This window comes from Strix uralensis, chromosome 19 (assembly GCF_047716275.1).
Source record: "Strix uralensis isolate ZFMK-TIS-50842 chromosome 19, bStrUra1, whole genome shotgun sequence".
NCBI classification, from domain to species: Eukaryota; Metazoa; Chordata; class Aves; order Strigiformes; family Strigidae; genus Strix; species Strix uralensis.
Window position 1 is genome coordinate 6,786,810 of NC_133990.1, and position 26,173 is coordinate 6,812,982.

At 48.2% G+C, this 26,173-nt stretch overlaps 1 protein-coding gene across 4 annotated transcripts in view; it reads right to left on the reverse strand.

The window, feature by feature from the left end:
* The window catches only part of NDEL1 (nudE neurodevelopment protein 1 like 1), a 29,248-nt gene extending 3,323 nt beyond the window's left edge, over window positions 1-25,925 (reverse strand). The window contains exons 1-9 of one of the 4 annotated variants that reach the window (XM_074888999.1): window positions 25,846-25,925; window positions 16,263-16,360; window positions 14,636-14,789; window positions 13,222-13,370; window positions 11,994-12,130; window positions 9,743-9,916; window positions 8,842-8,933; window positions 6,404-6,555; window positions 3,222-3,256 (exon numbers count right to left, since the gene is read on the reverse strand). In XM_074888999.1, coding sequence (XP_074745100.1) covers window positions 3,222-3,256; window positions 6,404-6,555; window positions 8,842-8,933; window positions 9,743-9,916; window positions 11,994-12,130; window positions 13,222-13,370; window positions 14,636-14,789; window positions 16,263-16,348 — 979 coding nt within the window. In that variant the 5' untranslated portion in view covers window positions 16,349-16,360; window positions 25,846-25,925. Of the gene's footprint in view, window positions 1-3,221; window positions 3,257-6,403; window positions 6,556-8,841; window positions 8,934-9,742; window positions 9,917-11,993; window positions 12,131-13,221; window positions 13,371-14,635; window positions 14,790-16,262; window positions 16,361-25,313; window positions 25,471-25,845 lie in introns of those variants that run through there. The other 3 variants (XM_074888995.1, XM_074888996.1, XM_074888998.1) reach the window with 3 other exon arrangements.
* Between the last annotated feature and the right edge of the window lie 248 nt (window positions 25,926-26,173).

The window sequence follows — 26,173 nt, forward strand, 5'->3', positions numbered from 1 at the left end:
CCACCTTCTGCCCATTAAGCTGGAAACTTCAACTCCCATTTGAGTGTTGCTTTGATGCATTTCAAAAGGCAAGCGCCTCCCTGGCTGCAATGAAAAGCTGCTGGAAGAGGCTTAGGGGCAGCTGTATTTCACTATTCGCATTTGAATGAAGGGGCATGAAGCCAGCCTGATCCTGACATGACTCTGCAAATTAGTTATCAGCTAGAAAGCACCTTTGCCAAGTAGGACAGGGAGGAAAAACAACAAAAACCAAAACCTAACACCAACATCAAACAGGATTAAAACGTGGCAGCTTGCTCCCTTTTGAAAGGGTTAGAGAAAAGTGACATTCAACAACAGCAGCCTGGAAGTGCTTGTGTTTGATGAGTCACGTCAAAGCCCAGCTCTGGGGATTTGTCACGTTTCCTGCACTAAATCCAGAGCCGCTCTCTGTGACTGACGGACACCGTGGGACGGTGCCCGGCCAACGCCAGCGCCCTGGGCAGGCCGGCTCTGCAGCTCGGCTGAACCAGCAGCGCCCGTGCCGCAGCACGGGGGGACGGGCAGGCTGGGGACCACAACTGATCCCTTTCAAGCCCGTAGCAAGTGCCGTCGCTCCCCAGGCAGCCTGTCCTTGCAACCCAGCAAACCGCAGCACTGCACGAGGCCGGGCAGGAGGGGCCACGGCCCAGCAGAGCTCAGACCTTGGCACATTAGTCCCCGCTGCACCAAGGCAGCTGCCTTCCCTGCCACTGGGCACCTCCTGCCTGCCTGCCACGACGGATCTGAATCAAAACCCAACGCGTGGCGTTAGCACATCGCGCTGTCAGGGACAGGCCAAATCAAGCAGTGCAAACTTCTCAAATGTTGCTGTTTGAGGCACCAACTGCTCCCAAACTGGGTTACCATCACTCGAGCTCTGCGTGTGGGGAGAACAGCTGCCCCGAGCTGCTGCCATCCAACAGACCTGCCTCTGTGGGCAGCTTCAGCTTCTCTTAAATGAAGCTACATGTCTCTAACCCTCCTCAGCTCCTGCACAGAGACATGTTCAGCAGTGGGTGCCCTTTTCCACCTCCCAGAGGTGCACGAACAAGGCCAGAAGCCATGAAGCCATCAGGTGCTCAGCACAGATGCCACAGGGACATTACAGGACTCTGCCTAAATCACCTGTGTCACAAATAATCCAGTGATGCCCAAAACAGGGAGACCAAGGCCCATCGCAGAGCCAGGGCAGCAAGAGGATGAGTGCTGTAAGCGCTGTTACAAGTGTTAACCAGCACAAGATGTGGAGTGCTCACTACAATGCACAAGGGAGACGTGGGAATTCTTTCTGCTGAAGATGTTAAAGACAGAAACCCCATTTAGAAGCCTTTTGAGGTTTCCCCATTGTTTGCCAATAAAAAAAATAAAGCAGGAAGGCAGCGCAGAGCGCTTGTTGGTGGCAGCTTCTCCCAGGATCAGCTCCTGGAGTCACGTACCTGCACTGTTCATCGCATCCTGCTGGCCCAAACTTGCCCTTGGTGCAGAAATAAAGATAAAGCAGTGGCTTTGATTTGCTGAAAGCCAGTTCAGTAAGTGGGGCACAGGAAAAGGCTTCAAATAGTAGCAGCAGTTGGGGGGATACTGAAAGCTGACATGATGGCTGAGCTTACTGAGGTGTTACCAACAGAAATCCATGGCTGGGTAACATGAAAAGGCACAAAAAACGAACAAATCAGCATTACTGCAGTTAAAGGAAAATACATTAAACAGCACAACTGTAAAAAATAACAAATAAAATGTGGTGGAAGCCTCCTGCCTAACCTCCCAGAAGTAAGCTGGGAAGAGAAGTCCTTGAGCTCAGTCTCCAAGGTCTCGGGCAGTGCTGGGAGGAGCACACCCCCCGCTCCAGGCCTGGCACGCGCGCGGGGCCGCTGCACGCAGCCGATGCTGCCCGGCGGCCTGGACACCTGCAGCGATTAATCCCAGCCACAGCAACTGCCTCCTGCTTCTGCCTTGTTCCCCATCCCTCAGGCCCCACCCAACCTGCCCTGTGCCTCCTGTGAAACCGGGCTCCGGTGCTTCAAATGGAGCCAAAAGCACCAGTCCCTGCTGAAAACGTCCCCTGCAGGGGTTTCTGATGGATGTTTCTGACTGCCTGTCCCTGCAGTTACGTGGACTTTGTGCCCATTTCCAACCGCTCTCTCTGCCCTGATTGCTAAACATAGATTTTTAGTCATTAAATTGTATTTCAAGCTGTATTTTGTACTTAGCACCTTATCTCCAAGACTCCCTCAACATTAAGTATCCAACAAAACCTCAGCAGAAGAATCTCCTGCAGCTGAATAGCCCAGCCTGAGGAGTAAATGGATGTGGTCAAAGCGTACCTGGAGACCAGCCCCACAAGAAACCAAGAGGGAAAGTGAGTTTTCAGGCAGGTCAGTGCTTTAAAACACTCCACTTACTCTCCCAAGGAGCAGTAACAGCACAAGGAGGTAGAGAAACACCCAGCATGGAGATGTAAGGAGGAGGATGGGGCCAAAGCTGTGGCAGATCAGGCTGGCAGGGACCTGCGCTTTTTGACAGCATGAGGAACCCTCCATGTGCCCTCGAGAGGCGGTGAAGTGAGACTAGTCCGACCCCTGGTCACTGCAGGCCGTGCCTGGGCCAGCCCCAGTGCCGCACGTCCCCTCCCACGAGCCCGTGACCCTGTACCTGCGCAGCTTTGCTGGCACCACCGTGCCACCCCCAGCGCTTCCAGCTGCCCCGGCAGAGCTGGGCAGGGGTGGTGACAGCGAGCAGGGGCACCACACGCTGTCCCTCCCCCTGCTCCGTAACCCTGGCTGGCTCCCAGCACATCTGGGCCTTTCTTTCCTTTCCATTAGCCAGAACCACGGCAACCCAGCGTCGGCAAGCCGACAGCCACCAAGCCGTTGAAGGAAAGACACGACCAAAGGGTAAACTAACTTTCAAAATTAACTACATCCTGTATCTCTGATGTGGCTGATACAATCAGAAACATGCATTTGAAGAAATATTAATTAGATCAAGAAAGCAAGCAGCACTCAATCTTATGATTGCAACAGGTCACAGCACCAGAGGAGTAAGGAGAAAGGGAGAGTACAGCCTCAGGCTTTGATCATGGACTGTTAGTTTGTAGTGCTAACAGAACTACCTCATGCAGTTAGCATAACCACCGACTCTGCACCTCCAAGCACCAAGTTAAACGCATGCTGCTTATCATTGCAAATGAATTCATTTACCCATGACCAAGGTGGGGAATATGACCTTTTCACGCCTAGTGGAGAAAAATTGAAACAGTTTATGCATACAATAAAGACATTCTTGGGCATAATCCGGGATGCAAGAACTGAGACACAGCAAAGGTGTTTAACTAAACCTCACCAGACCTCTCCTCTTTGACCTCTGCATAATGAGGCTGCCCTGCAGGGGCGGGCGGGGGGTCCTACTGCAGCCACAACCATCACTCCCACCGCACTGCACCACTGCAAGCGCATGACCCAGGTAAAAGCCTAGAGCGTTGCAAAGCACAGTACAGGACATGGGATTACTCACCTGCATCTGAATTACCCACAGTTCCCTCTTCTCCAGGGAAACGTTTTTATAAGTTGGACTAGGATCAGAGAGGCCACCCTGAGTTCACAGCCTGATGTATTACGATCAGGTTTTGGGCAACTGTGTCCGCTGTGTAGATTTACCTACGTGCTTCACGGGACTGCTAGAAGTGTGCAAGCAAAGGCACTCCTCACACTCAAACTCTAGCTTGTTTTATTAAAATCAAGCCCAACACATTCATAAAACTAAACTAAGGATAAACATCACCTCCTTTGACATTCAAGAGTGTAGGAAGGGGAGGGGGGAGCAGTGAATGTTAACGCCCCAAGGAACAAACACCCCGTGTTGGCTCGTATGCTGTCTCAGCTCTGCAGTTGAAGTGCCAGGTCTCTGCAGAGCCCGTCAATGGGCTCAGAGACAGAGACATTTTGTTCCCCAACTGGATGGAAGTTAATAGCCAATTTAGAACAATTACAACAGCAAAAAACAAGTGTCTATCTGAGAACATCCTCAGGTGCTGTTCTGCCATGCCCTGGCATCGCGACAGAAACAGCATGTTCCTGAAGGAACAAGTCTGCAGGAAACTGATCTTATACCAGACATTGTTGAGTTTTAAAAAAAGTAGGTAAGTCCTGACTCTTCCAATTCACCAGCAAAGATTCGGTGCAAGCCCAGCTGTCCTCCAGGCCTCCCCTAAAGTGATGCTCCCCTATGCCAGCTCCTGCCTATCAGTGTCTTCAGCTGCCTGCTCAGCTCCACTCAGCCAGCAGAGGTGTCTGATGGGAGACAGAGACTCCTCAAACATTTTAACCAATAAAATGGTGGAGGAAGGAAAGTAAATGGAACTGCAGGGATGTGGCTGAGTTACCTCCGTTGCAATCCTACCACCCAACAACCAGCTGTTCTGGCAGCGGCTGCAGATTGGATGGGATCTACAGTCACACGTGGCTGTTTCAGGCTCCAGCAACAAGTAGGGGCAGGGAGAAGAGCTCAGGGGCTGGAGAGAGAGGAGGAGAGGGGAGAAGAAAGGGCATGCCTCGACGCAGCGCCTCGTGCCCAGCCACCACAGCACGCTCTGGACCCAACACACGCCAGCACGGCTGGGAGCCGCAGCGTGCAGGCACGATGGGGCTGACCTCGTTTAGGTAACAGCTTGGCTTAGCTGACATGTGAGGACAAAATTATACAGGTTTTATTTACGTAGCAGCCGCGGAGACACGTACACAGCACAGACACTGCGCTCACCCCCGGCAGGGGCAGCGAAGCGGAGCAGGGGGAGAGGCGTGGGGCACCGACCTACTGTGCACGGCATGGGGGGGTGCAGAGGGGGAGGGCAGGGCAGCAGGGCCACGCAGCCATCTCTAGCAACTTGCAGATAAGCACATCAGTCATTTCCACCCTCTTTTCTAGCCCATAACAACCTCCAACCCTGCTGTAGAAGTTCTCTTTCAGGAGCCTGGGTCTCTAAGCCTTTTTCAGCTGCAGCCTGCTCCTAACTCAAGGCAGCCAGCCCAGATAACAAGTGTGATCACAATCTGGATAATTAAAAGTGACCCCCACCCCACATCGCAATCAGCTTATTTGTCACACCACAACTCAATATAGCCATGCTGCCTCCTAAGAACAGCTATAATCCCTCCCTAGCAACTACCCTGACAGCCTGCACCTGAAGCACAGCCCGTGCACTGCCCGCGTGAGCACTGCTGTGGGGAGGCACAGACTGGGTCAGCCAACCCAAAAGTCTGTCTGATTTGCACGTGGCCACTGACTTTAAGTCTCCAAACCCTTCCTTTCCAAAAGCAAACAACAGTGACTCTGAAAACTCTGAATGACAGTTTCTAAGATGCAATGTGCCCTGCTACCCACGTAGCAACACGATTCAGCTCAAACGAGGATCACTGTAGGAAGCTCAGCTTGTCTGCTCTGTATATGGCGCTCATCAGGTCTCAATTATTCTCTCAAATAAATTCTGGCTTGAGGATGAGCTGAATATTAGCATTAAATTGCACTGACTTGAGGTTTAGCGTGGAAGACTACCACCGTGCAGGGAGCGTGGAGGGTGTTTTGCCCAGTGGCACCCAGCAAAGCTCGCAGCACCACCGTGCTAACCCTTGAGGAGTGCTGTGCTTTCTGCCCCACTCCTCAGGCTCCCCACATAACCACAGGGCCCTGTGCTAAGAGGGACTGTGGGAAAATCCTCCTGCTGAACCACTTCCCAGTATCCCAGAGGAAGCTTTGACCACGGGCGAGTCAGAGGAGACACATGGGGTAGTTTTTCCTGTGAAAGCAGTTTCTGGCTTCATGGCTGACGCACAGCACAGCCAGCCTGGAGGCAGTTGCCCCCTCAATCAGCCAGAATTACACCGTTAATGACGTTTTCTTTTCCCCTAATAGAGGGGGAAGTAGAACAAACAGAGCACTACCCTCCAAGTCAGTGTTTGCTGCCTGCACTCAGCTGTTCTCACCCAGGGAATCTCCAGATTTGCGGTTAATGTACTTCCCCACCCACAGGTGCACCAGTAGCTATGGCAACTCCACCACTACTTGAGATCCTTTCAAAGGGCACATTCACTTCACTAGCAGGTTTGCTGCCTGGGGTTTTGAATTACCTGAGATGCAGCTGCCAAGAGATTAGGCAGCAGAGGGACAGAACAGGCACCGACATCCTACCAGCTAAGAGACAAGCACGCTTGCTTTTCTGTTTGCTTTACAGAAACCAGCACCTTCCCTGTCCCCTTGAGACTTTGGCTCCACAAATTATTTGTCCTATAGGATGAAAGCTGTGGTGGGCTGAAGACAAGCCAAAAACTGCTCCAAGTAGCATCCTGAAATACACTCCACTTTAGGGCAAGAATATATCCTTACTTACCCTTTGTCAAAGAAAGAAGTATGCCCCGGGTGAGGGTACTTTGTGCCGTTGCTGTTTATCATGCCACTGTTAACGTTCCCTGAAATGTAGGATTTCCGTGACGCCTGGTCCTTTGCAAAATTTCTGCAAGCAGCTAATTTGGATTCTAAGGCCTGTGAAAGGGGAAAAAAAAATGTCAAAAAAGTAATACCATTAAGAGAAAGTATTTTGCTGCTTGAATTCAGGCTTTGTCATGACCCCAAGATCACCACGATCAGGATCCCAGTATGTTCACCTTTGGCAAAAACAACTGAATGGGAACAAAGCTGTCATTTTCTCTGTCACCCAACCACACAATGAGATGCTGATGCAGACTGCCAGGCATGACTCAGTTCCATTAGGGCTCAGATTTTAGAACTTATCAACTCTTACCTAATTACCTAAAATAAAGAAGCCAACTCCTAGCAGAAGTTACAAAAACTTCTTGCTTCAGCAGCTGCACTAAGGCTGGCATAAGCCAATCAGAAGACTAAGACAGAGCCTAAGGCAGAATCCTAAGGTTTTATGAGGGACTGCGTATTTGGAAAGTTTAATTTTTTCCCCAGGACAATGCCTTCTAGCATTTCTTTCTTCACCTTGGCCTGCAAAACAAAGCCAGATATGCTTCAGAACAAGAGGTGCTACAGCCACAGCATCAGGAGGAGGAATCAAAGGCAGCAGCTAAGCCCACCTCCATGCTCTGTACCTCATCTCTACTACTTCCAAGCCAGCCTGGTGAGATCTTTTTCCCCCCATACGAGATGACAGTCTCTGCCTCATCCACTGACTCCTGGCAGAAGGGAGACCAAAATCCCGATCCTGTCCTTTACTTCAGAACATCACCTGCCCTTTCTGCCATCTATCACAAACTGAGCTTTAACTTGAATATCCATCTGCTCTAGCAGAAAGACCTTGCAACTATCTGTTCATCCACCCTGTGCATGGGGCATTCAGACACCTGCAAATGCGTGCACGGGAGACAAAAACTCATCCCCCCAAACATGGGGTTTGGTCCTGTTCCATGTAGAAAAAATACTCCATTAAGAAGGCCCTGAGATGCTATCACAAGTAAGCTGACACTATACAGTCATATTCTAGAAATCCATGTAAGCCTACTTAGTGAGTACCTCGGCAGATACAAACAACTACCCATCTCGTGGTCTCAAAGCACCTATCTGCTGGAAATAGCCAGTGTGATCTGTGCCAAGTGACTCCCCGTCTCAGCTGCAAGCAAGAAAGCTGAGGGGAAATGTCTTGAGGAGAAAGGGAGTCTAAGGTTTGGGATGAGGCATCCTATGAGTAACCAAACCCAAAGAAATCCTGAACATCCTATAATTATTACTAAACAAATGTGTGAGCTGGAATTTTGTACCAGTGGCAGAGCGTGTGTCTAAGAGCAGGCTGGGGAAGAAGCATGCTTATTTGGCATTTCCTGTCCTTGCAGAGTAATCACATGGGATTGTGATTAAGCTCCCTAAATCCCTTGCAGACTCTTACTCACAATGATCCCATTTTAGACGTGTCACTCTGTAACCCCGAGTTGTCCTGCTGCCCTTTCAAACCAACTACAAGCTCACTGGCTCCAAATGCAAGCAACGAGGTAATTTTTTATTTCAAACTTTGCTAAAACAACTGTCTCTACTGCAGCTATTGCTGTTTGCAGTGTTAACCACAAGAGACAGAGGAAAGCCAGCACCAGAGACTAGACACCGACACTATCCACGCTTCCACTGAGAACACTAACCACTCAGGCACGTCAACAAGCTTCTCACTACTCAAAAGTCATGTCTTCGTTCAACCGGAAAGCCTGGCATCCTAAACAACACTGTAACAGATGTTTAAACCACTCCCTCCCCACTTGCAGTGGTAATCCTTTTAAAGGCTCACACATTTCACTTCCCCATCAACCACAGATGGGAACATTTGGCTTTCTCCTGATTTATTTTCTCACTTTCTTATCAGAGGTTTCTAGATTTTTTTTCCATTTTCAGCACCTGTTGCAGATCTCCCCAGGCACGAGAGGAGACAGCGGCAGCGTGATCTCGGCTCCTCGCTCGTGCACAGCAGGCACCCAGTGTCTGAGGTCCAGCTCTGCATCTTGGTCTCATTACAGAGGAAGCCAGAGGCCACATTTAAAGTAAGAAGTAGCTGACAGTGTCTAACACCATATAACAAAGTGCTTGAGAAATTTTTTACTCCAAGTATGAATTTTGTCACCCAAAATTGGCTCCAGAACCTTAGTAACATGCTTTACAAATCAAGATAATTAAATAAAAAAAACCAGCAACACTGAATGTGGATGATTTGGAATCTACAGCATGTGTGCAGCAGGGGCCAAGGCCTTGCTGTAATTGCGCACCAGGATGAAAGCTCAGTGACAGCAGCACGGGGCTAGGAACGCTTCAGTTCAGGGCACTCACCCCCACTTTCCGTAACAGATCTCCCACAATGTTGAGTGCAGATATTCTAGCTGAAGGAGTAAGGGGGCTGGTACCAAATCCGTTTGGTATAGCTGCAAACACATACACATTTTATTTTATGCTCCACTCCTCCACAGTTCATTTTTTTTTTTTAAAAAAAAAATCAACTTCTACATAAAAAGGTACATCTAAAATCTGCTGCAGACTCTTCACACAATTACCCCACAATACCACACAGACTACATGATCACTAGCCATGGAAAAACCTTAATTCCTGTCCACTGCCCTCTTTCCCATTAGACCTACAGGCACAGTTCATGCACTCTCCATCTGCAAGGCTACTGCCTGCAATCCATCTAATCCAGCCAGAGCTTCCTCTGGAACCTACTCTTTCTAATTTGAAAAATAATGGATTAATCCTTGTGATTGTCCAGAGCTTTCCAGATGGGGAAGGGGACTGGACTAACATCCTGCTGCCTCACAGAGAAAACAGGACCCCTGAAACGTGTATATGGTAACAGAGACTCTAGACTGTCAGAATTACTGAGCACCATTCACCCACCACTGCTACTCCACGTTTAAGCAGAAATCAGTCACTGCACTTCCCTGCAATCCCAAGTGTCTTCCGTGCTCTACTGCAGGCATCTACTGCAGAGTGCAAGCCCCCACCCCCTCAAAAGCAGTATCTAAGCTTCACTGTCCTCCCTTTCCATGCTATTTACTCATTATACTCCTTAAATGCACCTGATGCTGCCCCAGGATTTAAATACACCTTATGCAATGCACGTGGGATCCACGTACCTACATTTACTTCAAGTTCACTAACAAGCACCTGGTCTGAAATTGTTAACAAGCTGAACATACTGCCAGAACAACTAGACACAGTTCCTATGACTTATACCTTTTGGGGAAGGAAAACTATTTTCTGATCCTTTTCCAACGGGCGTAGCTGGCAAGGAGAGAGATGCTTGGACAGCTGAATCCATCTTTTCACAGTCTAGAGTTGGAGAACTGGGTGCTGACTTTCGGGTGACTTCTTGTTGCCTCTCCCGTACTGCTAACTCTTGCCGTAAGTCTGAGGGTTGAAACAAGAAAAAAAAAAACACACCTATTGGTGACTGATTTCTCTAACAAATACTCTTTTTATTTATTTGGGAAGGAGGAAGAGACGCCTCGCAACAACCCAGTATTAACTGTCTGCTGCTGGTTTTCTCCAGCAGCAAGGGCCCCACTGCCGAGCAGTCACAGCCCAGCACCACTTCCCATCACAGCTGGGAGCAGAGGGGGCGCATACAGAGCCCTCCCCGGACCACAGAGCTGCGTGGTCCCAGCGAGCACAGCGGGTGACTTTTAGCCTCAGTATTTTTCCCCATCTGTAGTGTGAGTCCCATGGAAAGTGTACGACAAAAACTCTAGCTGGTCACAAACGCCTGATGAACCACATTCAGCTCCTGCTCAAGTAGAGATTGGAAAAGGGGAGGAATGACCTATTCTTGTGTTTCAAATTCCCCATGTTCTTCTTCCAGTTCACAACCTACAGCACTCCACACTAGCCAAAGCAGCCAAAGCGTTGTATCCAGTTTCTTGATGCCTCGACAAGTGAAAGAGCAGACTGGAGATGCTGGGTAGTCCAAACGACAGCGAAAGAGACTGGAGGTTAGGAAACCCATGTTTTATTCTCCCCTTCTCTCCAGACTGCTGCTTACCCCACCTTGTCCCCTCCCATTTCCACATGTATTCGCCACAAAGAGCATCCAGCACAGCTCAGCAATGAATCTATAAAGTCCTTAGAAGGGCCTAGATGCAAATAAACAATTCATTACGAGGGGTTTGTTCCTTTTTGGGTAGAGCAACTTAAATCTTTCACAGACCTCTTATTCCTTGCCTCAATCTGGTATAATGTGCAAGAGCAAAATTAGTTGTACATTATGCCTCTTAAATTATCATAAATATTTAGAATTGATCTGAAGTAAAACAGCACAGCTGAAATGAAAATCTATTTGAGCGCTTAGAAGAGCATTTGTGGCTGTTCAATCAGAAATGTTATATTTGACAGTGGCTAGTGTTCCTGCTTGCTGTCAGGGGGAATAACATGTAGCTTTGCTACCCTAACAAATGCTAAAAATTTCCAAATGACTCATCCAAGAAACAAGATGTCTTTTTTGCCAATTATTCCAGTGTTCTAGAAAACAGTCCCCTAGGGTTTGCTGTTTTTTCCAGTATTATTGCCCCAACTCCAAATTACAATACGTTACAAATTTCCTCACAAAATACTTAATCTCCCTTTTCATATCTATTATAAAAACCCTGCGCTTCTAATAGAGGCTTTTAATTTGTGGGGCACAAACTTGGTTCAAAGGGGAACAGCAACAAAAAATCCCAGCCTGTTATCAAGTGTGCTGTCTTACACTGGAGTCTAGGCCTTAACTGAGGAATTATTTTAGAAAACTTCACTTGGGAAACAAAGTTGAAAACCATTAATCTCTAAAACTGTATTAATGACAGGCACAGGCTTATGAGCATACCATCCCCACTATTAGAGAAATCACTTTCCACCAACCATTAAAAAAATGTTTCCTCAGCATCCTCAATGTGAAATCCATTGGGGAATTCCCAACTCCTGGTCATATCCCAGAACACTATCCCAAACATCTCTGATCCCACAGGTCTAACCAGAGTCTTTACCAAAATAGCTTAAATAAACCAGGCAACTTCCAAGAGGTTTAGAAGGAACACAGGAGACATGATTTTTAAAGACAGTTATTTAACCATTTATCACGTGTTTCCCTGTCATTTCCTGTTCTTTCCCTTCCAATACAAGGCACGAAACCACAGCGAGAGGGAACTTTTGAAGTACACTTCCTCAGTTCTATTACATCTGTGGAACACAGTATTTTTGTAGTCACCTTTGTTAAAAATCCTGAATGAATCTGATATTAATTTTGCCTACATGAGGAAATTTTTCCTTTTAGCTACACTGGATATACAAAGAATAGAGAACATCCTGTTAGTAACCGCTAACGCTTACATTACGCACCCCGTTCAAGTCTCATTATGTGAGGCTTTCTATAAACATGAGCTTTGGTTGCTACCCGTCTCTGTTAGCAAGCCAACAATGTACCGAGACACAGAACTAATCAAGCCAGCCATACCTCTCGCTTCATCCTTTAATCTCTGTACAGAAACTAGCAATGATTCCTTGTCATCCAGTTCACTTTCTAAAAACGCATTTCTCTCAATAGCTTGGTTCAGCCTTTGTTCAAAGTCTTCCAAAGAAACTATTGTTGCCCTAGAAACAAAATCCAGAATATTAGGTTCTCCAGCTCAGCCAACATAAAAGCGTATTCAAAAACATAATAGAAGAAAAATGTTAGCAGGGTTTACATTCAAGTTAGTCATTTGAAAGCTATGGAAGTGCTTCTTAGAAAGGACTAATAAACTCCAAAGGAGCAGGGGAATAAGATGAAAAGAACATGATAGCATCTGGCTCTCAGAGATGGACCACAGAGCTGGGAAAGAGCCAATCCAGCGCACCCATCCCCATTTTTCCCAAGCCATGCTCCAAAGCCATATATTTAATCAGGGCATTAGCTGAGGCGGTGCTGTACTTTCCAGAGCTCTGGACAGGCCACAGCCCAGCAAGTGCAGAAAGCAGGGCACTAGGATGTTACCTAAGACCCAATTCGTTCCATGAGTTCAGCAGGCTAACTCATGTGTGTCAAAAGTAAGTCATGAGGTTAAGAGCCTTGTGGAAACAGGGCCTCAGCTCTCAGATCTTTTTGCCAGATAGCCAGAGGCTGATTCCTGGTCCCACTGAACCAACGGCAAAATTCCTATTCAGCAAAACAGAAGCATGACCTACTCCAAAATTGGGTGTTTCTAACAGCAGCCTGTTCATTTTATGCACTTATACAGGACATATTTGCTTCCTATAGTCATTAAACTGTTATGCAAGGGAAGAGAAGACTCCTTTAGCCTGTTTTATTTAAAAGGGACTATGTAAAGCATTCACTTCCTACTTCAAAGGGACTTTGAGCTACAAGAATCACAAATACGTTCTAAGAGTCACCTAGCTGGTAGTATCAAAAGCAGTGCTCTGGCCTGGCTTGCTCTGCGCCTACTTGCACTGCTCACTTCTCACAGGAATGGGAGGCACATTGGTCCCCTGTCTTTCCTGCTGTAACATAGTGCTACCAGCTGATGGAGGTGAACTCCAAGGATAAACTGCATTTTTCAAAGAATCAAGTGTCTTGGGGTTTCTTTGGCATTCTTTGAGTGTGCATTATTTTCCCTTTTAAGAAATAACAACATGCTTAATCTGAGCAGCAAAGAAAAGACCTAGTGAAAACTTTAAGGAAAGAAGAGGTTTGCACCCTTCACCTCTTTGCACGTTCCAAGTCGTCGTTGGCCTGCTCCAGCTCCCTCACATACTTATGCAGCTGATCTTTAATGGCCCGTGTCTGGCTCAGGTCATCCTCTAACAATGACACTTGCTTGTAACTTTGTGCATACTGGTGCTCCAGTTTCTCCTGAAAGAAAGAAGTAGCAAGATAAATATCAGTTGCATACACTCTCCAAGTAAGTAAAATGGGACAAAGAAAGCAACACACTCACTGCAGTGTGCTGACTTGGGATTGCTGGTAATACAGAGCAAAAACTGGGGAGTTGGAAGGAACACGTTCTGAACATCAGAACCGGACACAGTATAAAGTCACAAACACTGCATTGTGCACAGCCATCTCGCCACGACACAGCTGGCTGCTCAGAGATGCATCCCTGCATCTGTTCCCAACAGCCTGCACTGACAGCTGCTCTGAAACCTCAAACATCTAAGGAGTCAGAAAGAAACCTAACTGCACAGCCTCCCCTTCAGTGCCTCTCCCTTGACAATAGCCACGCTGTTACCAGAACTTGTCTGACATCTCCATTAGTGAAAATAAGAGCCACTGAAATCTGTTACAAAACCTCCAGGTCTGCAAGCTCATCGTCGAAAGACTGGAAGAATTCCCTCGCAAACACGCTTTTACCAGCTCTGAGGGTACACGTAGGCACTTATGTAAGAACTACTGACCTCATAAAACACGTACTGACCTTACAGATATACGTGGGACTGGATATACAAACAAGTAATCCCATTAACTTTATTTCCATTGGGTAAGTTTCCAACCTTAGTCTTCACTAAAATAACCAAAGACTACCAAAAATTATACTTTCCCAAGATTCTAAAAGAGGCAAGAACTTGTTAACATAGAGACATCAATTAAAAGTCACCTTCTGCACATGCAGATCCTTATGCAATCCCTGTCTCCACAGATACGGCTGTTAGGAATGAATTAGGAGATTCTCTCTGAAAAATGTGCACAAATTACCCATCTTCAGCTTTCTTTAAGGTCTCATAAAACCAAGGAGACCTTCTGGGCAAAAACACTAGCATGCAAAGAAAGATAACACAGTGGTCTGACAAAGCATACGCGTGTTGTCCACCGTTGCTATGCTGATGTTGCCTGTTTAACCCACAAAGCTACTGCTTGGCAAAGCCCAGAGAATTCAAACAAACGAGCACAGCCTCTATGACAAGAGTTTCATGATGTGAACAAGAAAAATTCCACCAGAAATTTCCCTGGTAAGTGTCTGGCCTTATTCAGAGTACATGCCATATTCAAGTCTGGATCTTAAACAGACAACTCCTTTCCTTCATGTGGATATTCAGTGATCAAGAACAGACCAGACAATCTAAAATGAGATCCAAGACATACCTGTAAGAAGAGGCAATGCTATTACAGAAAAGACTTACTTTTAATGTTTCCACTTCATACTTCAGTCTTTGGTTATCTGCTTGCAAATCTCTATTCCTCTGCTCAGCTTGCACTAGTTGTGCCTCCAACTCAGCTTCTAATTCTCTGCTTCCCTCTTGAAATTCAGCCAGCTCTTCACGAGCTTCCTGGAAGCTGTAAGGAGAGGATTTAATCAATTGAAAATCCAGCATCTCCCAAGTTAAAACAAAATCCACCGCTCTTAAATTAATAAGCTGAAAAAACAAGAGTTTCAAAGCACTTAAGTGTCATCCATAGACCTCTAAGGGGAAAACGAAAAATGAGGAAATAGAGAAAATACATCATTAAGCTTAGCTATAAAAGGAAATTAATTTTCTTACATCAAACAGCCAGCTACATTAAATGCATGTGTGAATGCAAACTGGTATCAAAGCTATTTACAGGATCCATGGGAGTCTGACAACACTTTGTACTCCATTAGATTTCACTGCTAGGAGATTAAAGTCACTGAATTATACAAACATTCAACCTGGGTTTAGTCAAAACCTGTAAGACAGAACAACAGTTTCTAGACCTCTGCACAACCTGGAAATTTAAGGTTCTTGAGAAGCGTGCAGGTTTGAATCTCAGGGTTACTGAGCACTGCGGCAGGAAGCCAGCACATACCTACTTTACACCACTGCAAGTTATTAAGTACTAGATGTAGTCACCCCACATACTTTGCTTATTAAATTTGCATCTTTACCATACGTAATAGCTCAGCTCTTAGCAAGCCGCAGATAAAACTAACAAGGTTTTAGGAAACAACATATCCACTGGTATCCAAGAGACAGAATTTTCTGACACCCCAAACCAGCTTGGGTTTCTCCATATGGACAGGCCCCTCCACATGCCCACCCCCCCCTCCAAAAAATACCAAAACCAAACAAAAAAAAAAATCAACTTGCACCTTGGGCTCTTTGGTCTTGAGAGTGCTTTAACTGGCTTCATCTCAACTGCACATGAGTAATACTGAAGGCAAGGAAAGCTTTCCAAGGAAAATAAACTGGGACCCTCCAGTGCCCCCCACTCCAGAAAAACCCCAAACAAACTCCACCCTCACAAGAAGCACAGCGTTACTCAAGACAACAACCTCTCTTGTCATTTTTGGTAGCCAAAAAGCCCTGTGCCCCCTAAAAGATGCAAACCACTGGGGCAGGCTGGACTATGAGGTACAATACACTTCAATAAATTGCAGCAGACACCAAATCAGCCACTTTTCATGCCAATAATTCAACTACAAAAAGCTCGAAGGAACAGTAATGACACAAGGCAAGCCCAAAGGCGTCTTCTTATGATAAAACATCAAGATAACTACTTAAGGCAGCACTCTAATTATACAAAGACACACATGATCGCAAAAGGGCTTTGCTCTTGCTCAAACATGCTTGAAACATAGCCTGGAGTTCATGGCATGGTAACGCTGTGCAAGAAACACTCAGCTCCCACAAGGCTGGAAACTTTAAAGCTCGATTTAAAGCTGGAAATGCAGAGCTCCTTTCTAAAATAATATCTAATACCCATCTTGGTGTACACTTGCAGAGGAATAGATTAAACAATGTTCTGGTCATTAAGAATGAAATCCAGCCTGCAAATCTACAACAGTACCTTTGCTTGTACTTCAGGGAAAGCTCTTTCCAGTATGCAGTTTCCTCCTTTGGACTCGAAAAAGTCGGGATTTCTTCACTGTCCATGATCAATACAACCTGCAGGATACAAACGTAAGAACACACTCAGGATAAATAGACAGGGAGACCGCCCCTGAAACTGCTGCTAAGTACTGGGCTTCATCGCCACGGCCCTTCTGACAGCGGCATCCACACTTGGCACCCACAAGCGGGATGTTAACGATCCCTAACAAGCATCATTCAGCACAGAGACCTGCTGCAACAAGCAACGTAATTTTATCCAGCTTCTGGAAGTGCTTGTGCAGCAGCCTGAAATGAGACCAGAAATTCTGGCTGTATTTGGTACCTACTGAAACAGTAGTTAATGCCACAAGCTCACTGAGGACCACAGTTGATAAGGATATTAAAACTTACAGCTACCAGTTTGCATTTTTGTTTGTAAAAAGTTCCTAAAGAGATTGTGCCTCCTGTTGCCAACACAGCGATGCACACTACAACTCCTACTAGAGCTGCAAAGGCACGTAATGAACAAAGACAAACACTCTGAGGTCAATCGCTAACACACTGTGCTGCGGAGATTAAAATTCAATTTACTCTTCCTATGTTGAGTCCTAGGTAATTCCTGCTTTCCTGTAAAACACGCAGGTAACAGAAGTTATCCATGTAGTTTTGCTCCCTCTGTCCTCTCAAACCAACACAAGAAGGATCAGCCTCTCTCATAAAATTACATGGTCACGTCATACAAGAGCACTTCCATCCTGGAGGTGTTCAGAGGACCAGCTTCCCACGCCAAGGCAGGGGGGCCACGCTCTCTGGGTGAGGACCTCCCCTCTTCAGCTGCTTGGGCCACTGGATGCCATTTGCGTTGTTGCTCGGCTATTAGCCAGCGTAAGAAATGCAACCCAACATGTGCTTTTTGTATCGCTGCTCAGTAACGGAGCAATACGCAGTCCAGGGGGACACAAGACATGTGAGGTCTCAACACACACCAGGTCTCAGAAACCGATGAAAATGATGATGTGGTGCTCATGGTCCTGCCAAGCAGAGCAGGGCGAAGTGCTCAGGCAGGCCCAGCTCCTGACCACAGCCAGCAGAAGCACCACACCGTGCACCCCTTCTGAGCTCTCCCCAAGCAATCCCATAACGCTTTTATGGGTAGGCATCTTTTTTTCTCCCCAAAAGCCAAGACTCAAATTCTGTTATTAACACCCAGGAAAGAATAAGCTGAAAACAACCTCTGCTCTCTTTCAAGCAGAGGCTTTAAACAACGCTCGCATCAAGCTCATCAGTCGGTAATAGCTGACCTAGAAGTCCTGACTTTCACACTCTAACAGGCATCAATGGCCAACTCTGTCCCTTCAGGCCTAAAATTATCACACTGGTATGCCCTGCATCTCAGTGACCCACATTTTAGACACCTAAAAGGGGGACAAAACAATCCCATGCTTTCATCAGAGGCAGACAGGCTCATTTCAGACTGGCACTTAGCTCACGAATAAAGTGAGGCAGAACTGCCACATTTGCTCTTCAGCTGAGACTGCAGCTGCCACAATCAAAGGGCACAAGATCAGATGTATCCAGAGGGTGCTAAGTGCCTCAAAAACACCTCAACTCTTGCACTGCATTGATTTAATTTTACAGCTTTATTGTGGAAGCAAGTTTGTCTTGAATCAGATCTCCATGGTGCCCAAGAGAACGGATGGCGTTTCCTTTTCTGCATTGTCCCTGTACTGATAAAATAAAACATACATATGGATCCATTATAATTCCCCCCAGTACACACTGTCGGGCCTGCTGCACCTCTTCAGATAAAAATTTCTTTGGGTGCACTTGCTTCAGCAGTTGCACCTGTTACCAAGGCTGCTTAATCACAACACAGGGACAAATCATAAGTCCTAGGCAAAAGAGTGTTTACAGTGGAGGTAGAGCCCATGAATCACCTCCCAAACTGTGGTGGTTTTGCAGCCAGGTGCATTAAGGCGAACAGACATCTGCTGTGGCTCAGGCACACGTCAGGCAGCTCCTGACTGCAATTCAGATTGCCAGGAAAAGGTGAACAGCTCAGCTACTGCTGCTGCTGCCCGTAACATCAGTCCTGCGCTGACCTCACCGAAACCGCTTCAGTAAAAGTCATCTGACCTTTACCTCCACAGCACTGGGCTCCAAGCCAGCACACTCGGAGAGGCTTAATCAGCAAGAAACATATTTTCCCCAAAATAAACGAAGCCTAGAACAGAGCAGGGCCAGCTCCCACAGCTCCAGAGGAGCTGATCTCAAAAGGTAAAAGGTAAACAGCCAGTAAGCCACCCGTCAGCAGAATTCGGGAAGCGTTTAGAGAAAAGGAAGCAGCTTACATCATTTCCTAGAAGTAGAGATAAGGTACGCCAGGGCCCAAGGCTCCTTCCTGTCTGCTCACATGGGGCACACCCTCGGAAACAAACATCTGAGGAATCCCTGCAAACACCACAGTCTGCAGGAGAAGCAGGAAGGGCTGCCTGGGACTCACAGGTACCCACAGAGTCACCACCTGCTGGTGCAGAAGATATTCCCACCCTTGTCAAAGACCCTTTCCTTTTAGACACCAGAGAGAGGAGATTCAGCCCTATGGTACTTCAGGCCCCTTGGCAGCAACTCCTCCTTCCCAAACCCACTCCGCATGCGCAAGCTGACCTTTTCCAAGTCTATCATCCCTTGCCCACCTTGGTTCAGCAGGTGATAGTTCCATGACTACCCACGCCCCATGTCTACCATCATGCCTGGATTTTTATCAGCATGGATTTTTGATCTGCTAACTGCACTGCATGAACACCTACACCAGATGCTGATGCCAGCGTGCAATACTAAGCTCCAACATCCACATCCCAGTTTTTGTACAGTTACATCACTTGTCTTCCCTTGCATGCGTGGGGGACAAGAGAAAGAGATAAGAACACACATACACACTCTACAGACAAGGTGGTTCAGGGCCAGAATACTAGCCTGGGAGTTGGGAGATGCAGACCTGCCACCAGCACAGATAGAGCCATTAGTAAACCACTTCACTTCTGCCAAGCTTTGCCCATTCCCTCTATTTATGGTGCAGAAACACAGGCCTATCTAAGCACATGTATATGCCTGGCAGAAAGTGACTCCTGGGCATTATCAGAACATAACCAGACAATTTTAAACTTCTCACGTGTGGGAGAGCAGATGCCCACGGAATACCAAGAGTTTAACAAAAACTGCTTTGCTTCAGCCTGTTGCTGGTTGTCCCAGCTCTGGGCATTATGTGGGGAGCTGAGAACCAGCACGGCAAGTCCTTCCTATTCACGGGCTTCTTTGCATACGTGGCACTTGCAGAATCAAGCCTTTGACAAACAACACTGAGGCTTTCAGGATACAGACAAGACAATGCAGCAGCGTCTTCCAGGGAAAATGAGAGCAGGCTTATGCTGCTGCCCACTCGAATTCATTACAACACAGCTTAGCATTCACGCAGCGCCCTGGGAAAACTCAGTTACGCGGGCATAACTCCAGGATCCAAAGCAGCTCTCAAACAAGAACTATGTTCAAAAGGCGGTGGCTCCTTTCAAGCCTCCCCTTATACAGTCCACAGGACAGAGTAACTCTCTACTGTTAAAATGGAACAGCTTTTTCATGCCGCAGTCACCCTAAAAAAAAAAAAAATGCAGCTTGTAGGTTAAGAACTTCTCTAAATCCGGGGGCGGGGGGGGGGTATACAGGACAAATCTGGTTCCCCACTTCCAAAAGCATCCTTACAAGCGAGATGCTCAGTATCCTCTGGATATTGCAAGAGCCAAAAGCTGAATCCAACATGTAGCAGAAGTAACTAAACTAACATGCAGACAGTTTTTCAAGTAGCTTAAGCAATCTTGCATTCAAGGCCAAACCAGAATCTTCATGGAGCCACCTTTCAGCTAAGTCATGAAAACACAAACACAGCTTGAAGTGTAACCCAGTACCTCAAGAAAGCTTCCCGGGCTCTCCATGTGACTGGAGGCTGCTGCTAGGCTTTGGATCAAATATCAGACCAAAACACTAAGTTTGAAATACAACACGATGTTTCAACTTCTACCCACCCCTTCCCACAGTCGGGAATCCACTCCTCTCCACTCTCAACATCAACTCAATTCACTGACGCATCACGGTAAGGATGAGCTGTAGAAGCACGTCCAAAGTGATTTTGAGTACTGCTCAGAGGCAGCTGCAATTCACCCAGGATGTACCTGCAGCATCTCAAGCGGCTGGATAAATCATTCTTCCTGATTTTAGTCACCCCACATTCTCTCATTTAAAATTAGCTTATAAATATTTAGCATATAAAGTGAATGAATATTATTTAATGATCACGAACAGGTAATTTTTCTGCACATAGGCCACCAGCTTTCTTCCACACAATCCTGTTTGTCCAGTATTTTCAGACACCGAACATGAAGGATTAAGCAGAGACAAAGCAAGGCCACTCAAATGTGACAAACTACAGTGCAAAGGTTCCTCCATCTACACTTCTCTGCCCCATCACCGAAGGCAATGCAAATGTCCATTGACCTTTGGAATTAAACAAGTGACCACCTAAAACAGGACTTGATAAAGAAATTCTGCCAAGCTCACATGTGGCCTTCAGTTCTCCAGATAACAACCCATTCTGGCTATCAGAGTCCCCAAAACTGCCAAGTGCCATGTAATTGCTGCAGGCATCCCCTTCTCACAGGGAATGACTCTGCCATTGAGTGCTGGCACCATCCAGACCTGCCATGGAGAGCAGGAAGGACTGTCAGCAACCAGGTCTTCTTCCTCTTCCCATTTCATGCTGATTCACAGACAAAAAGGCAGAAGCATCTTGTTTCCACCATTCTTCACCTTCTCAAACCACGAGAACCAAGAGCTAAACCCCCAAACCCCTGAAGCTCTGGATTTTTTTCCAAAACCCAGTCAGGATTCAAACCAAAGGAACCTGAGCATTCCAGTCAAAAACCAAAGCCAATTTTCATTGTCTTTCACTTATTAGAATATGGAAAACAAATAAACAAAAGACATGGATTAGATTTCACCAATCAATTTGTGCTTGTTTTTCTCATCCTGAAATAGGAGCTGGAAGCATTTTCATATGCGTTTTGGAAGGCTGCCTGCATCCATTGCTGCTTCGGAAAGTCAACCTCTGTCTTTTCCTGCAATACTATTTTTGAACTGAATGTTCTCGGGTGAACCACAACAAATGCCTCCTTGCCTCTTACAACAGCAGCATATGAGCTTTCAGGAAAAAAAGAAAGTCAGAGCACAGCATCAGTACAACACTCCTTCCTCTGCTGTTATAATTAATCCTGCATTTCCAATTTGGACAGCACAGGTGGCAGGAGATAACCAAACCCTACCTGCAGGAACTTTGTGCCAGGTTCAGACAACAAGCCTCTTGTGGAATTGGCCTTATTAATCAAATAAACCAGGTATGCTTTACACCACATGACCAAGACTCAACACACCTTGTGAATACGATATCCAGTGGGGCAAAATGCCTCTTGATGAGTTAGTCAGCACTGGGATGCAAGCCTTGAAACCAGAAGAAAGGTACTGATGCAAGAAGTCTATTTTCTGAAATCAAGCTACAACTACCAAAGGCATCAGGATTTAGTATTAAAACCCATTTATCCCTCTCACAAACATGGGAAGTTTAAGACATCTGACCTCTATTTGTTCCCAAGTGACACCACTGAAGCACCTTAAAAAGGAAAATCTGAAGAGGCTGGTGCTCCTGATGCAGGTTCAGGCTCTGCAGAGATGAAGGAAAGGCCCCTGGAGACGTGCACGTCCCAGAACAACCTGGGCCTCACCACAAGAACAATTTGCTCCCAGCTCCACACCCAGGAGCCCCAGAGGGATGAATCCACAGAGCAGAAGGGTGCCGAGTAAACAGCAAACTGAGAAGGAAATTAAGGCTATGGAAAGGATATGCTTCTCCCTGCTCTCTGGAAAACCACCTCTTAGGAAAGTCGGTGAGATATGATAAGCACCAGGAGCACTGATCCCGACTCTACAATGGAGGCTGACAGCTGGCGCAAGCTGCCACATACCTGCACAGCCCCCCCTACCTCTGGAGATTATCCACCCAGCTTGCACCTTCTCAAACTCACAGTTGCCTGGTTTCTCTTTAAACCTTGAAAAGTTACAGAGCATCCTGCCCAGAAGCACTGAATTTATCTGAGAGCTTATGGTACCCACAGCAAAGAGCTTGTGACAAATCACAGCACACCAGTCCCTTAGGCCTCCCTATTATCTCAGAAATTAATACCATGCTGATGATGACATTCCCTGGCAAGGCAGTGGCCAGAGAGCCAAGATGCTTCTGGACACTGCAGAATGACAAGTGGCCAAGAAACTTAAAGAGAAAAGCACTCAGCACAGGTTTCTTCCAAGAGGAGTGAATTCTGTTGCTTTTACATCTCTGAAGTTCTACCAGTGCTAGAGAAGGAAAAACAATTTTGAAAAATACTACCCAAAAGCTAGTCACAGGCCAGCCATCAACAGAGAGGGCCTTAGGTCTCTTCAGTAAGCACTTAACAAGATGAGAGTTAAAAATAAATCCCCAAACTCTACGTTGATCAGCTGAGGGAAGCAGCACAATCTGCTACTGAGCTGTATCGGCAGAAGTGAGGGACACAATCATATCAAGAAAAATATGCTTTGATGGATATGTCTGGCTTTGCCCATGGATGAGTGCAGTACAGTAGTGAAAAGGCAGTTTGCTTGAACACACCTCATAGTTTATCTTGATTGTGTTTGTGGTGTCACAAATGTCAAGAAGGACTGTAAAAAGACCAGTTCCTTTCTGTAGTCTGACTTTCCCCGTGTCTCAAAAATAACTGTAATAGACTGAGGGAATAAATAGTTTCTTTGTTGCTGTACTTTTTGGTAGTCTACTCCCAGACATGTCTCCAGAGACATGACTCCTTGTGAAACCAAGGTCGCAGACATCACCAGTCTTGCTTCCTCTCCACTTTCTTCTTTTTCTTTCTCCTCTCTTTCCTTCTCCACCAAATAAGGAATTATCTCACATGTCTGTAACCTCGAAAGAGTCAGGAAAAAACAAAAACAAAGAGGGCTTTACCCCAAAGAGGGGGGAAGAAAATTAAATCACTATGCCTCTGAACGCATACCTTCACCTCTGTAACTCCCAATGACATGAAGGATCAAATCTTCACATCTGAGACCCAAAAGGAGAATGCCTGGGCTCTGCCTCCACGTATGTAACTTAAATACACAGCCCAGACAGGTCTGGGTCTGAAAGAAGACAGAGGATCTCTTCCAGGGCAGGCATAACACTATTAATCCAAAAACCACACTACTTACCCACACCTGCCATATCCCCTACAACCACAGGTAACTGGCACTATCAACCAGAGTGCCTGTGCAGTCACACTGCTGACACATCAAATTTAAATATAAATAAATATAAAAGCCTCCTAGTCACTTTTCTGCCCTGGGACACCTTCTTTCTCTTACAGTTACTAATATCTCTAACAAAACACTGACCTTCACAAGGCCACCTACCCTCTGCAGTGTCCAGGAATTGTTTCTGGAGGGAAAAAAAAAAAAAAAAAGAAAAAAATTTGCTTAAGTATCCAAGGAACTCTTCTACTGGAGCTTCACATATTTAAGCATCTCTTAGGGCAATAAACGCCATAGGCATTCAAAAGTGCCCTCCGCCTCTCTGCACTCGTGACCAAATCAAGATAGCTTCAGAGAGAACAGAGAAGCCCTGAGTCACCAAATGCTCCCAGCGCAAACTGGCCCAGGGCAATGAAGCTGGGCTGGGGGTGGGCGAGGACAGCTCTCCTCCTCCCTAGGAAGGAGAGAGAGAGGGATGTTAATGGGAAGTCACTTAACTGAATTCTAACTAGTAACATATTTCCTCTTGCTTCAGATGTGTTCATCCTTTATGGCACGTCTGCAGCAATTCGGGTCAAACTCATCAAACCGGGGGTCCGAGGCAGGGACTGTTCCTTTGGTGATATTTATACAAAATGCAGCAGGACTTGCTAAGCTGAGAGGGAGGCGATAAAAACCTCAGAGAAAAACCCTCACAGAATTACTGAAAAATGTTTGTTAGAGACGCACCCTAGGCATCTGATCTACCAAGTATTTTATGAGAATGGAGGCAAATCATAAATCCAGCTTCCTGAGAGTGACTGGGGACAGTGATGGAAAAATAAACACCTTCTGGGACAAAACCACCTACAAAGGAGGCACAGGGACAGTCAAGGGAGCAGCCCTGCCCCCCGATGACAGCCCGGCAAGTCACGGAACTTACTCTGCCGCATGTTTCTGCACACACACACACACACACACACGCTTTAGTCCCTTCGCGTTTGGAAACCGCTCTGAGGAAGGAGTGAAGTCAAAAGGAATTCGTCACCACCGCAGCCGTCCTGGCTCCCCTCTCCCCGGGACAGCGCAGGGTCGCACAGGGAGCACAACCCCCCGCCTGAAGCAAGTGTCCCCTGCTGTCACACGGCCCAGGCGGGAGGGGCTGCCCCAGCCCCGGCGAGGACCAGACTTGGGGGCGAGTCGCCTCGCTCGCCACCCGCCTGCAGACCGGAGGGCAGCCGAACAGCTCAGGAGCTGGCCGGGCTCCGTCGGTGGGGCAGTTTTGGCTTAACGCACCCAAATTTTGCAATTTCGCGTCGACCCTTGCCACAGAAGCGCACCACTGGGCTGCTACCGCCCGCCGGAGCTGCCTTCCCCCCCCTTCAGCCACCAGACACCCCGACCCGGGCTGGCCACAGCCCGACCCGCTCTCGGGCCGCCGTCCGTCCCCGCGACGAGGCGTGACGAGAGGAAGCGGGACGCGACGGTGCAACAAGAAAACGCGTTTCCTTCCGACAGGCCCACAGCCCGGCACCGCCAGCACCCACGGCAGCTCGGGGCCCAAAACCCGGAGTTTTAAGGCAAACCCGCGCTCCGCCGCCGAGCCTGCCCGCGGGGAGGCAGCTCCACGCCAGCCATTGCTCCCTCCCCCGCGCTCCACTGAAAATACCTTTAAAAAGGGAAGGGGGGGGGGGGGGGGGGGTGTCCCCCTCAGGCCGCTGCTCCCGGGCAGGCACGGCTGGCCCCGGCGGGAAGGGGTGCCCAGACCCCGCGTACCTCCACGCCGCGCTGCCGGCCGCGGGCTGCCCGCCAGCCCCTCCGGAGGCGACGGAACCGCGGGGGGGACGGACGGACGGACGGACACCGGCTCACGCAGGGCGGTGGCCAGGCGGGCAGGGCCGAGCCGGGCCGTCCAGTGACAGGCACTCGCTTCCGCCAATGGGAGGCGGCGGGGCTGCGTCGCCAGCCAACGGCGCGCGGCGGAGGGCGGGACCTGCCCCGTTGTCAGTTTGCAGCCAATCGGCGGAGGGGTGCGGGGCCCGCAGCCTCCGGCACCGTGAGGGGCGCCCGTACCCACCCCCCCGCCGCCACGGCCGTGTCCCCCTCCCGTCCTCCTCCCCGCGCCCGCGCCCGCGCCCCCGCCCCACCGGGCCGGGCCGGGCCGGCCGCCGCGGGGATCGCCGGCCTTGGCCGCCACTCACCGGGGCGCATCCCCTGTCACCGCCGCAGCACCGCCCGCCGGCGCCGGCTCTGCCTCATCCGGGGACTCCGCGGGGCGGGGCTGCGCCTGGGAGGCACCGGGCGGGCGGGGGCGGGGGCAGCGTCGTCACGCGCGGGGCGGGGCCCACGGGCGGCGGGGCCGGCGGATCCGGACACCAGGCGTGCGGGTCCCTCAGCTGCTCGCCCACAGCTCACAGGCTGCCCCGCCGCTCCCTTCTCCCTTCCCACCGCACCCGGGCGCTGCCCTCTCCCTCTCCTCCGCGGCTCTGCTCCCCGGTGCCCCCGGGAGGGGCAGACCCAGGCACCGGC